Source organism: Halichoerus grypus, chromosome 13, assembly GCF_964656455.1.
Source record: "Halichoerus grypus chromosome 13, mHalGry1.hap1.1, whole genome shotgun sequence".
In the NCBI taxonomy this organism is placed as follows: Eukaryota; Metazoa; Chordata; class Mammalia; order Carnivora; family Phocidae; genus Halichoerus; species Halichoerus grypus.
In genome coordinates this window covers 36,182,120-36,196,747 of record NC_135724.1, presented here as the reverse complement: position 1 = coordinate 36,196,747, position 14,628 = coordinate 36,182,120, and the positions used below count along the sequence as shown (strand labels likewise).

At 35.9% G+C, this 14,628-nt stretch overlaps 1 protein-coding gene across 5 annotated transcripts in view; it reads right to left on the bottom strand.

Moving 5' to 3' along the window:
• The window catches only part of RPRD1A (regulation of nuclear pre-mRNA domain containing 1A), a 71,074-nt gene that overhangs the window by 37,062 nt on the left and 19,384 nt on the right, over window positions 1-14,628 (bottom strand). For all 5 annotated transcript variants that reach the window (XR_013443329.1, XR_013443330.1, XM_036089364.2 and 2 more), the window contains exons 2-6: window positions 7,659-7,788; window positions 4,213-4,319; window positions 4,033-4,133; window positions 945-1,071; window positions 659-834 (exon numbers count right to left, since the gene is read on the bottom strand). Coding sequence is in view for 3 of the 5 variants with exons in the window: in XM_036089364.2 (XP_035945257.1) it covers window positions 659-834; window positions 945-1,071; window positions 4,033-4,133; window positions 4,213-4,319; window positions 7,659-7,788 (641 nt within the window). In the remaining 2 variants the exon portion in view is untranslated. The remainder of the gene's footprint in view (window positions 1-658; window positions 835-944; window positions 1,072-4,032; window positions 4,134-4,212; window positions 4,320-7,658; window positions 7,789-14,628) is intronic.

The window sequence follows — 14,628 nt, the reverse complement described above, 5'->3', positions numbered from 1 at the left end:
CTCACCCCTGAACCTCCAGACTCATCAACAGTATCAGTCACCACTTAACTTAAAGGAGTGATGACTTTCTTTTACCAAAGGTTGTGTATAAGCCAGGAGTGAGGTGGGAATATGTTAAACATTAGAATCAGGGATGGAACAAAAGAGTAACTTGAAGACTAACTTCTTGAACGGAATTGATGAACTTTACAGGGACAGGGAGAGGGGGACTAGCATACCCACAATTAATTCTATGCCAAAAAAACTCTTTATTTTTTGATTGTATACCTAAAAGTGCATACATGTACTCTGAACAGGAATTCAAGAAATCCAACCATAATTTACTGTAGCTGACACCAGACTTTATACTGCTATTTTCCCATAAATCTGTTCTTGAAAATAAGAGTTTAAGCTCTTCAGATGAATTACTATTACTGGAATTCCACATGAATAATTTTATAAAGCAACCAATTTTCATAATACCAAATTTCTAAGTTTACTTAGGCTGCTGACTTGGTTCAAGTAGAAAGAAACCCATTCCTGCAAGGAGTAGCTTACCTGGGCCATTGTCTAAAAAGGTCTATGTCAAAAAATGCAAAATGTGTGGAAACAGAGTACTCTGAAACACCTACCCAAGAAATAAATTAAACAAGCACTAAAGAAGGAAAAGGTTACGCACTTCCAATTTATGCTCTTTCTCTGCAAGGGCTTCCTTTTGACAACGAAGAAAATCTGCTAACATTCGAGTGAGTTGCTTCCTATCATCTATTTCAGCCGCCAATCTGCCATTGTAATCTGCCAGCAACATACAAGCATCCTCTACCATTTTAGAAAGCCTTTCTCCAGATTCTTTATCTAAGAAAAGCACAGAATAACAACATTATTACACAACAAAAACAATGCCATATGCCATTCCCTCACCCTGACTTCCAAAAAAGTTCCAGATCACATTTTCCTTTTCTTACCTGTTATCTTATCTAGTAGGGATACTTCTTGGACTTCAACAGGCAAAGACGCTATCCTCTGATGAACTGCTGCATCACCTGAGGCTGCATTCTCTAGATCTTGTAATGCTCTAACAAGATCTAGAGTCTAAAAAGTTATACAACTTTAGAACCATAATAAATGAAGCTTAAACAAATACAAAAGACTTAAAATTTATTTCATATTCCTTACTCCTTATGGGCTATGTATCTGTTTGAAGTTTTAAATATAAACTACTTTTGAAGGCAGTCCATTTCTTTTAAGAAATATTAAGAAAAAGAAACTATACTATGTCAATTTTGGAAATATATAAATTGAAAACTAAAATAAGACATGGCCCTCAGCCCTGAGGAAGTCATACTCCAGTGGTAGAGACAGATAGTGTAAAAATAATTATCAGACTCTGAAAGTAACATGCTTCATTTATATGCCAAATACATACAGTGGCAAAAGGGAAAGCAGGCTATAACTTCAACCTAGACAATACAAGTTTTACATATGACATATTCATTATATTATCATTATACATGAGCAGAATTTTTTTAATACTAAATTGCGTATTTGGGGTAGGGGGATACAAATTGTTCTACTACAACAAAGAAGAGTCTTACCGATTGTATTTCTATATGACATAATTAAAGCACAAGAGCAATGTAGCTTTGGAATATGTTTAAATATGGTATCTTCAACTACTCTACAGTTTGTTAATAAGATCATTAAAATATCACAAAATTCCATATATCTGATGACTAATACTTACATAAACACTTAGCCAATATAAAAATTATTTTATCATTAGAATATTTTACTTGCACTGTTTTCATATCAGATATAATTAGGAGGGAACAGCAAGCCTTTGCTGGTAACTTCACAATTCATAATGTCTATAAATTTACTCCAGAGAAAAATAAATACATTTTCTTTTTACTGGTCTCTATTTCCATCTCACCTCCTTCTTTTTTTCTTTTTTTAATCTCTAAGACTAGTTCCTGGAACAGTAGGAAATTACACACACTTGAAAAATATAGGATATAATCAATTCTGTGTATACATTAAAGATGACACTGACAGATCGTTACTGGTTTTTCTTTAAGCTATTCCCTTACAAAAAAGTGCTGTCACTGGGGTCTAGCACAAAGTAAATATCAAACAATATTAAGAATGAATGGAATCTAATATGAAATATACTACCCCACATATGCTTTTAATTCATTACTATGTGTTTAATATTCTAATATTTTACAAAATAATTTTGATGTAAGATATATCCCCTTACAAATGAAAGTGAGCTTAAGAGCAATGATGATTATCAGGAAGCTTGTTTCTCATGGTGCCCCAATTAACTTTTATATAGCAATTTTTTAATTAGTCTTAGAAAGTTCTAAAATTTTCTGAAGTTCTGAGAAGTAATCTGGCTTTATGGTCTTGATATGCATGCTTTAACTACAATCTGCTCTCATCTCGCCTTTACATTCCCACATGAGTTAATTCTAAGTTTCCAGCGCTGGGTCAAGGATCAGATAAAAAAGCAAAGTTGTCTGAAAACAACACTAGCCTACAACTTTCTAATAGAAGAGAATGAAATGAGTTCAATTGGATCCTACAAAGAGAAATTTTAGCCATTCCTAAAATAAAATGGTAGCTACAAAGCTGAACCACTGAGAATTAAGCAGTACAACTGATCTGAAAATAGTCATTATAAAATAAAAAGCAACAGCATTTTATTTAAGTACTAGATTAGAGTCAGACAGATACTCCTACGATATACAACTGAGGTTACTCTTTTCATCAGGGAGAACACAAGAGGATCAGACCCTGTATCTAGAACTTGGGTAAAATACTGTTCATGGAATCATAATAAGGCTCTCAGCACAAAGTGCTTTGTCTTAATTATTACCAAACAGAAAGAAATATAAACCTTAGCGTTTGGTTATTTGAAATGTTATGTTATTATTTTTTCCTCAAGCTTCTGTCCCTGGTGATCATGTGGGCTTCTGCACCTCCTGTCAATGAGTGAACAGGTAGTTTGGATCAGGTCCTGGCTGAGTACCTAGCTGAGATTCTTTCTGCCTCCCCAGTATTAACAGTGACATAACACACCAACAGTTTTAGGCAGTGATTGGTTTTATCTTTCTTTCAAGTTCCTTTCATTGGGAAAGAGTTTCACCCAGCCTCTGGTTTCATGCAGTGAATTCAGGTCCAGTCCTCCAACTCCCATGGAGCACTTTGAGTTCTTATTACCCTAGTATTTCTGGAAAGCCATATGTACTTCCGGACCAAAGCTTAGCAAGAACCAGGCTCTGGCTCACATACTGAATTGTGCTTCTGTACCATTTCTAGCCCACGAAGATATTTACCTTGTTTTATGAGTATGGCTATGTCTTCATTTTCTCCTTTTAAATTTTATCTGTCCCTCCTATATGTTTGAAACATAGAAGGAGGAAGCTTTAACACTCAATGCCCACATTAATTAAAAGTTAAAAATGTTTTTCTGGAATCATTTGATGGCTAAAGAATGCTATACTGTACCAACCTGGAAGGACATGGGGTATTAAGATAATGACTCTAATCCATCTTATTTTACCATGGAACTATATGGTTCTATAGTTACATAGAACTGTATGAATACATGCTTGTTACTGTAACACTCATTTTTACATGTTTAAAAGAAAAAATACTCTAAAGGGCAGTGTTTATCTCTAGGACTGGCATTTTCAGTGTACTTAAATCATATAACAAAATAGTCTTACCACATAATGTTTTATTTATTTAAAAGGAAACTATTTAAATGGTGGATATCTCACCAGACCTCATATTTAGCAATCAGATATTCTTTTTCTATGCAAAATACGGTTGCCTAATATACATTATACAACATATATTAAACATAAGCAATCTGTTAATCAGAAAATAAGAGATATTCACATAGCTTCTTTCTTGCACTCAGAATTATAATAAAAATCAATTTATAGAAGTAAAACTTAAGTAAAACTTAAGTAAAATTAATAAAGCTTCGTGGCCACATGAAGTAACAGTAGCAAAACTCCCTCAACACAGAAAAACTTCTACCTGTGGAGGTTCACTTGGAGATCCCAAAGAGGAACAGTTTTCATTTTCATCCCCCACTTTTATCTGTTCATAAGTTCGCTTCCTAGGCTTCTTATCACCATCTGAAATGGAAGAACACTGAAGTTTTAATGAAAGCAAACATTTTAACGAAGAGATCATGATAAAAGATTACACACTTACACAGAGCTTGCTTAAGTTGTTCTAATACATCATTCTCATAAACAGACCTTTCTTCCCAAATAGATAATACCCTTCCAAGGTGCTTCTTACAACTTTCATCAGTTTCACTAAAGAAAAAATACAAATAATAACAATTAATAGAGCTACTAAGAAGGTAATGGTTATTTTCAATACAGTCAGACACTCATTCCCTGAAAAAAGCTGTTCAAATGTTTACTGAGCACCACTATGTGACCAGAAGTTCAGGGGTGAAGTGATCAAGACAGACTTACTCCCTGCTTCCTTTAAAATCTTATAGACATATATTTTTTTTAAGATTTTATTTTTTTAAGTAATCTCTACACCCAAAATGGGGTTCAGACTTAGAATCCTGAGATCAAGAGTCACACGCTCTACTGACTGAGCCAGCCAGGTACCCCTAGACACATTATTAAACAAAAAATTACAAAAAAATGTAAAGGTGCTCACACTGGCTACTAGGGGTTTACAAAGAAGATGCCCCTAACTGAATGGCGGCTGAATATGAGGCTAAGAAGATTTCAAATAGGTGATTTTTAAATTTATTTAACAAATACTTATTGATCAAGGCACTATCTTTGACACTGGAGATACAAATGGAGCTTTATAGCAGCCGTTGCTTATAAGGGCCACAAAAAAGAACAAGCTATTAAAGACAAGCATAATGCAGAGGCCTGGCCCACTTCAAAAGAGATTAAAAAAAGGATCTGAGGAAGTGATATTTGAGATCTGATGACTGGAATAACAGGGTAGTGGCAAACAGACTACTCCCAACCACCTCCGAACTGCCTTCATCACTACCACTGTAGACTGAGCTGCTATTACCTCTTGCCTGGATTTCTTAAGTCTTCTCATTGGTCTCTTAGGCTCTTACTCTTCACTATGCTCTACTAATGTCAATCAAATCATACGGCTCTTCAATCCCCTAAGAGCTATCAATCATACCAAGAATAAAACCAAAATCCTTATGCTGGACCACAGGTGGACATGTTCTACTTCCTGGCTACTTCTCAGTCTACATTCTCTAAATACTTTCTCCCATACAGGGGCACCTGAGTGGCTCAGTCATTAAGCGTCTGCCTTTGGCTCAGGTCATGGTCCCAGGGTCCTGGGATTGTGCCCCACACTGGGCTCCCAGGGAGCCCACTTCCCCTGCTTGTGTTCCCTCTCTCGCTGGTCTCTGTCAAATAAATAAATAAAATCTTTAAAAAAAAACAAAACACCTTCTCCCATACAAATCTCCTTGCTGATCCTCAAACATGCCCAGCACACAGCTGTCTATTTCTGGCAAGTATTCCCTCTACATAGAATCCTCTCCTAGAATGCTCAAGTGGCTCATTTCATCTTTTCCTTCAGTCTCTGTTCAAATGCCACCTCCCCAAAATAGTCATTCTTTATCTCATGATGTAAAGCTCTCCTACCCTCTAGTTCTTTCCTTAATTTATTTCTTCACAATACTTACCTACTAGCATAGTATATATTCACCTGCACATCTAGTTTTTACCTTTGTCATCCACTGAAATGCAAGCTCCACTAGGACAGAACTTTATCCTGTTCGCTAAAGTATCCTTAGGGCCCAGCACTTAGAAGGCAGTCAATAAATACTTTATTGAATTTCTCAGAAGAGGCAACATATTTAAAAAACTTAAGGTAGAAAGAACTAAAAGAGTGAGTTCAGTTAGCTTAAACTTGGACTATAAATTGTGTGTGTGGAAGAAATGTGAGACAGGAGTCTGAAAATGTGGACAGGGCCATGAAGCAACACCTTAAGTCTTGCTCAGGACTTTAGACTTAATCTCTGGGACAAATGAGAACAACTCAAAGGCAAGGGAGCATTATGATCAGCTCTGCACTGTGGCTAGTTTTGTAAGTGGATTAAACAATACTGGAGGCTCCTGCAATTATATAGAAAATGACATTATGGGGGCACCTGGGTGGCTCAGTCAGTTAAGTGTCTGCCATTAGCTCAGGTCATATCTTGGGGTCCTGGGATAGAGCTGCGCCTTGGGCTCCCTGCTCAGTTGGGAGTCTGCTTCTCCCTCTCCTTCTGTCCCTCCTTCCCCCCAACCCCCGCTCATGCTTTCGTGTGCGCTCTCTCTCTAAAAAAATAAATAAAATCTTAAAAAAAAAAAAGAAATGACATTATGGAAACTGGAATGGAAAGAAATCTAAAGAACTGTGGGAACTATATATACTACATGGGATAAAGGGAGTGAAAGAGAGAGGAGAATGTGATATACTATATATCACAGTATCAGAGAAAGTTAAAGCTGACACCTAATTTCTCATATGGGCATCTGGATAGATAGAGTTGGATCTACTGAGAGAGTGAAACCTAGAGGAGGAACAAGTCTGACAGGAGCAAGGACATAATATGAGTTCAACATGACTTAGTACGTTTGAGATGTATGGAGGCATACAACTAGAAATTCATTAGGCAACAGGACACACAGGTCTAAAACAAAGAAAACACATCTGGACTGGAGTGTAAGATTGTGAGTTATTAGGGTGTGGATAATAAATAAATACATGCAATGTATAAAATCGCCCAGAGGTCAAGTGAAGAATATGACCACAGAAAGAGGGCTTAGGACTGAACTCTTAAGTAATGCCAACATCTGAAAAGATGGTAAAAGACAATATCTAAAAGGAAAGATAAATAATATACATTTAAGAAAGTAACATACAGCACTGTAATTTTTGAAAAATGCATCCACTATGACTAAAGTTGCAGGGCATGCCTGGAGTATATTCTCATCCTTAAATCATTCAACACAGATCTTCATTTACCCCTGGATTCTATAATTTAGACTGATTTAGTAGTCTACCCCAATAATGTTTACCCAGTAATCTACCAAATATTCACATATGTTGGAAATAAGCATTTAAAAGGGGCATAAGCTAAAGCCCTGACCTTTACCCTCAGAATTTTTCTGTAGCAAAATTTTTCAACAGGCTTATAATTATTCTAAATAAATATTCTATACTTCCAAAGCATTTTAAAATGTTATAATATGTACCCAAACACTAAAAAAACCTTAAAATTATAAGCAATATGAAAGGAAAAGGTATGACGTTTATCCAGAAATATTAGTTGGAAAAATAACTTTATAAGCACACAAATTTTCAATTCAATATCTTCATTTATTCTTAATGAAGTTCATTCCAAAATGGCAGTTGCTTTTGGTCTCTTAAAGGAAAACTGTTAATTCAAGTACTCCAAATACCCACCATTGCAACAGTTCAAAAATTTCCATTCACACAAAGTATTTAACACATTTACAAATGCCATTTATAGTTAAGTCTTTTCAAATGAAAATTTCAAAGAAATAAATTCCCTGTTTTTTGTTTGAATGGCTTACGGCAAATTTTAACAAAAGGACATATTATGCATATTTAAGAGATTACCTAGTACTCAATTACCATACCTTGAAACGTGTTTAAAAGCCTCCACTATAACTGGTGCAAAATCTTTTGTAAACTCCGGTCCCTTCCTTTTGCTGTTCTGAATGACATCATTGGCTAGGTAGAGAAAAGTAAGCTTCCTGTTTGGTTTGGCTGAAAAATAAAAAAAAAAAATTAAAAATCTACTTAAAATATCCTCATTTAACTTGGACAAACTTTCTCAATATATGACTCAAGCAGTTTGAGAACTACAACAAACCTACTAACCTTTATGTATCATGTTCAACTCTAGCTTCTCATTCTACTACCGAACTTATCAAGTCACTATTCTTTAACTCTCTAGGTTTCTATAGTTTCTGGAGATGCAGCATGTGAGGAAAAAAAGGACTCAGGAGGAGGAACTAGTCAATAATTAGTTTCCTTGCACTTTTACTAAGTTGCCCAAACTACTTACCTTTGATTACTAGTCTTATCACTATTCCCAAATTAGTAGTTTTATACACCAAAATCCTCAGGTCTACAAAAATGCATCTCTGTGACTCAATCTGTACTAAATTTTGTTAAAACTATTAAACACTACATGAAATACAGCTTATTTAAAATAAGATGGTAACTGGTCATGTTAAGATGGTACCTTAAAGCTTGAATTTATGACTGTTTTAATACCCACATTGATTTTAAAGTTATCATTAAGTTATTGTAAAACAAGAGTACGAAATGTAAAGTATGTTGAAAGAGACCTCACTTCAATTAATTATGTACTTTTTGCTTATGAAATAAATATTTCCCAAGCTGACAGAGTAAATGTTAGGGAGACCAAATGGGCAGTTTAGATTTTCACCCACTTTGGATTACATGGCCTTAAATAGCTGAATTCATCTAGACAAAAAGATGTCTCTTCTCATAATATTCAGTGGGTGTAGTCATTCTTCTAAAAGAACGGAAAAGATTTCAACAATTGTGGGCCAGAATACATTTTTACTAATTACAATGTTAAGTGGTACAGTATTAAGTACAACTCAAGAGTCATACATACAAGTAAAATTTAGTAGGTTGAACATAATCTTTTATATTGACTATTTTCATAATATAATTTTACTAGAATTAAATATGAATTATTCAAAGTAGTACAGTTATATTCAGAAACACTGTACTCTGTGGCATCCACATTCAATGGCACAGGAAACTTATGGTCAAGACTGATAATCCAGTGCACCATATATGTGTGCCAGCTTAGTGGATTTAAGACAAAAACAGGCAGGCTACTTTGGGCCCTCTAGATTTGAGTATTCAGTTTAATCATTCAACACATTAAAAGCCACTTCTGAGTTCATGTCTTTCTTGAGAAAAAACTAGTGACACACAACCTGCTTACAAGAAACTAAAATACTGAGTCAGAGACGACCAGACTTTATAAATCTGTGCCATCCACTGCATAGTCTCATTTGCCTGTCTAAAAAGATGTGGCTCACCACTATGCTTTTGAAAGTCCTGGAATAGAATAAAGATATGGAAGAGATGGCAATAACAAAGACCAACTTCTGATTCTTTTGGCTCTTGTCTGGTTAGATAAACCATTCAGTATAACTGGTTAAGATACCAGGACCCTTTCCCATGAAGATGATTATAATGGCAACTTTCCCAATATTCAAACCTGTCTCTTTTTTACCTATCCCTGCCCAAAGAAAATCCCACCCAAAGAAAAGGTTAATATTAATTAATTAATCCAAGCCCATGGATTTATAGATATGGTAAAATACACTTTTTAATTTGTGTGGTACATAACAGAATTTACCATTTTAACCATTTCTAAGTGTTAGTTTATTGGTATTGAATACATTCACACTATTACGCAACCATCATCACCATCCATTTCCAGAATTCTTTTCATCTTCTAAAACTGAAACTCATACCTATTAAACAATAACTCTCTGTGCCTTTCTCCCTCCAGCGCCTGGCAATCACCATTTACTTTCTGTTTCTATGAATTTAACTATTCTAGGTATTTCATATAAGCAGAACCATATAGTATTTTTTTGTGTGTGTGACTGGCTAGTTTCACTTAGCGTAATATCCTCTAGGTTCATTCATCCATGGGCTACCAGCTCTTAAAAATAATTCAGAATGGTTTCTACAATGTACATTAAAGCAAAAATTTACAAGATATCAAAATGTATTTCCCAGCATATTCTAAAAAACAAACCAAAACTACAGCATGGATTTGGTATGAGGTCCAAATATCAACACATTATTTTCATTTTCTTCCCCTTGTGGAACCCAAGCTAAAATATGAGAAATACTTAGAAACCGCTATAACGTATATCCTTCTCCAAATTCTCAGTAAAAAAACTTACTTCCATTTAAAACTATGTGTACCTTCATGTAGAGCAAAAATAAACTAATGGAACTAATTACAACAAGCAATTCCAGAAGAAAATCACAAAAATGATTTTCAAATGAATTTTGATAATTTGATAATAACAGAGCCATAAATTGTTATTAAAGCATACAAAATTAACAGAGCAAACAAACCATTTCATAATTCCTTAAAGAAAAAACTCTGTTGGGAATAAAATATAACGCTTAAAACTGGGTCTGACCTAATCTCTTCCTTTATTTCTATTGTCACAGGGTTCCTTGTAAAACTGGCTATTTTCTAAATCTTCCATTCAATTTAAATAGCATTTATTTAATGTTTGCTATGTGCCAGGGACCATGCCGGGCATTGACCAAAAATAACCTTTCCTGTTCAATCAAGAATTTTCAAGCTCTATATAGACTGGCACATGACAGGTCACATCACTAAAAATGTGAGTTCTCTTTATTCCTACTCTCCACTAATGTATCACACCAACACTGGAAGCAATCATAAATATAATATTATATCCAAGTGTATCTGTATGTGTATACTGCTATTTTTGTGCTAATAAAGTATAAGCAAATAAGGACCAGTCAATATTTACATTGTAAGGAACCATTTTCTTATATCTCACCTCTCTGAACTAAAAATTTTAAGCTACTGCGGGTATTAAGTATAGCCCCTTTTCCTTGGACCTTGTATCAGGTAAATCAAAAATAATAAATAATAATAAAACCTGGCTGGATAATATATGAGGACATAGTATTACCTAAAATGTTGAGCATATCCCCCAAAGGGCAATACAAATTCAGTTCATCACATAAGTAAGAGACAGTTACATAACAATTCACAATTCAAATAAAAGAAGTATCAACTACAAGGTTCAAAAAGAAGAGCCTGGGCTCTTACATAAACAATATGAAACAAACTTTGCCAATCAAAGGACTACATAAATGCCACCTAGTTTCACCAATTCATGATCAGTTCAGAATCTAATTTTACTTAATCATAATCAGAAAGTGAGAGCATTGGGGCACCTAGGTAGCTCAGCCGGTTGAGCAGAAACTGCTTTAACTCTCTTTGCCACAGAAAGTGCGTAATCCACAGGTGACTCATGAATAGATTCTATCTGTCCCAGACAGGACCAAGAGTTCAGTCAAATACAGCTGGCTGCTTCATAATAGCTGAGGTGGGTGAAAAATGAGGTGGATAAAGCCAGTGTATTCCTGTACCACTGCCACAATGCCTCAGACTTTTGGCAGCCCATCCCTTGCTTTAAAATCCTTCAAAGATTTTCTACTGTTCTCCAGGGAACATTGTAAATCCTTAATAGAAACCAAAGGCCCACAAATGTCTGTCTCTGCCCTCTATAATACTCTCTTCATGCCCAATACAACTACTCCTCTAACTTCCCCAACTCCTACCCATCCTTTAGACCTCAGTTAAACAGGTTCCTCTGGTTTTCCTTCACCACCCAGTACACAGGTTAGGCAACGCTGATGGGCTCTCATAGCACCCCATACTTTCCTATGGAGCACTTATTCCAACTATAATTACTTTTATTTAATCTAATGCTTCCCAACTAAACTAAGCTCCATCGAAAGCAACAACTGTCACTCTCATCTACCCATCTATGGCATCAAGCCCAGTAGTTGATTCACAATTTGCTTAGTTATTTACTAAATCAGTAATTTTTTTAGCCTAAAACTTTCCCTTTAATTATTTGTTCTACTAAGTTGGCTTCTGGTTTTAACCTCACCCAGCATAGCTGAAGGGGGAAAAATGTAAAATTACACTGCTCTCAGAAACCTCAACTTCAAATTCAGATTATGAAAGACAAACTTTCTTACAGATCTAGCTAATCTTATTTTCGAAGTACTGAATTCAAGTATTTTTTCTCCTCCTCCATCCTAGAGTTCTCACAAATCAATAATCTATAGAAAAATGGGCTAGTGTGAATGGAAAGATGAAAGAAACACAAATATTAAGCAATTAAAACCAATTATCATTTTCCTATCAGAGTGATGGAGATGAAAATCGGACACTAAAGTTGGCAAAAATATGGTGGGATTATCACCTTTAGATACCTTCAGACATTGGTGGTTAATATATATATTAGTGAAACCTCTTAGAAAATTAATTTAGCAACACCCATGAAAAATGTAAATGCACAAATCCCTTGACCCTGCAAATTTCATGTCCAGGAATTTACCCTATGGATATATTATCATAACTGCACAAAGAAATCACTAAGGATACTCATGGTAACAAGATATCACTAGATAAATCATAGTATATCCATACAATCCAATACTCTACAGCTGTTCAAAAATGAGACAGAGGGGCACCTGGGTGGCTCAGTCAGTTAAATGTCCGACTTGATTTTGGCTCAGGTCATGATCTCCGGGTCATGGGATCGAGCCCCGAGTCAGGCTCTGCGCTCAGTGTGGAGTCTGCTTGAGATTCTCTCTCCCTCTGCCTCTGCCCCTCCCACCCCTCAAAAAAAAAGAGAAATTTATATACTGATATGGAAAGATATCTCAGACATGTATCTCAGACATAGTGTTAAGTTACACATATTCACACAAACACACAGTAGACAGACCTACTTCATGGGAAGATCAATAAATAATACGGGGAGGGGTGTGTGTCAAGAGTTGCCAACAAAGATTTAAGTAATAAAGGGAAAACACATGGGGCACCTGGGTGGCTCAGTGGGTTAAGTGTTCTGACTTGATTTTGGCTCAGGTCCCAGTCTCAGGGTCATGGGGACTGAACCCCACATCAGGCTCCCAGCTCAGCAGGGAGTCCGTTTGGGATTCTTTCTCCCCCTCTCTTTCTGGCCTGCCCCCATGCACTCTCTCTCTAAAATAGATAAATCTTTAAAAAAAATAAAATAAAGGGAAAACACATGAATTATATATTAAATAAATAACTTGGGCCTACATGCTGAAGAGGGCTTCTGAGTAGTGCTCACTTGATGCTCCAATTTGACTTTGTCCTATAGGTACATGATCTCTCTTATTTCAATATTTGGGAAAAAAAAAAACTCCACCTAGACCCAAGCAAATGGACATCTTCCCCAGTCTAATAGGTCAAAGTCAATTCAAGTTCCTGAAATAATTTCAAAAAATTTTGATTTTAGTATATACAACAAATGAATTTTTTATTTTTTATTTTAATTTTTTTAAAGATTTTATTTATTTGACAGAGAGAGACACAGCGAGAGAGAGGGAACACAAGCAGGGGGAGTGGGAGAGGGAGAAGCAGGCTCCCTGCTGAGCAGGGAGCCCGATGTGGGACTCGATCCCAGGACCTTGGGATCATGACCTGAGCCGAAGGCAGACATTTATAATGAGAGCCACCCAAGCGCCCCACAAATGAATTTTTTAAATCTTGAAAAGAACAAACTTCATCCTGGACCATCAGCCCACTATAGAAGACACTGTAAAGTGTCTCAACTGGAAGAGTTCTGGAAGAATACACATCATACGGTTTGTTCACATTATACTTCTAGAGTGGGACTGAGACTAAAACTTTTTTGCTCTTTTAAGAATAGTATTTTTAAAATAGTATTGTGGAATTTCCACAGCCACTGTAGAAAAGAGTATGGAGGTCCCTCAAAAAATAAAAAATAGAATTACGATATGATTTAGTAATTCCACTACTGGGTATTTACCCAAAGAAAACGAAAGCACTCATTCGAAAAGATATATGCACCCCTATGTTTATTGCAGCATTATTTACAATAGCCAAGATATGGGGGCACCTGGGTTGCTCAGTAGGTTGAGCATCCAACTCTTGATTTCAGCTCAGGTCATTCTCTCAGGGTTATGAAATCGAGCCCCATGTCCATGCTCAGTGGGGAGACTGCTTGAGATTTTTCTCCCTCTACTTCTACCCCTCCCCCCACTCTCTCACACGCTCTCTCTAAATAAATAAATACATAAATCTTTTAAAAAAATAATTGCCAGGGCACCTGGGTGGCTCAGTCAGTTGTTAAGCATCTGCCTTCGGCTCAGGTCATGATCCTAGGGTCCTGGGATCAAGCCCTGCATCAGGCTCCCTGCTCCGCAGGAAACCTGCTTCTCCTTCCTCTCCCATTCCCCTTGCTTGTGTTCCCTCTCTCGCTGTGTCTCTGTCAAATAAATAAATAAAATCTTTAAAAAATAAAAAAATAATTGCCAAGATATGGGAGCAACCCAAGTGTCCACTGATGGATAAAGATGGATATACTGTGGAGTATTAATCAGCCATAAAGAAGAATAAATCTTGCCATTTGCAACAACACAGATGGACCTAGTGGGTATAATCCTAAATTAGTCAGTCAAAGACAAATACCATATAATTTCACTCATATGGAATTTAAGAAACAAAATAAAGGGAAAAAAGAGACAAAATCAGACTCTTAAATACAGAGAACAAACTGATGATTGCTGGGGAGAGGTGGGTGGGAGGGTAGGTGAAATAGATAAAGAGGTTTAAAAGTACACTTACCACAATGAGCACTGAGAATTGTGTAGAATTGCTGAATTATACTGTACACCCAAAACTAATAATACTATATGCTAATTATACTTGAATTAAAAAAATACATACTATTTTCTTATAACTAGGCACTGCTCTGAAAGTTT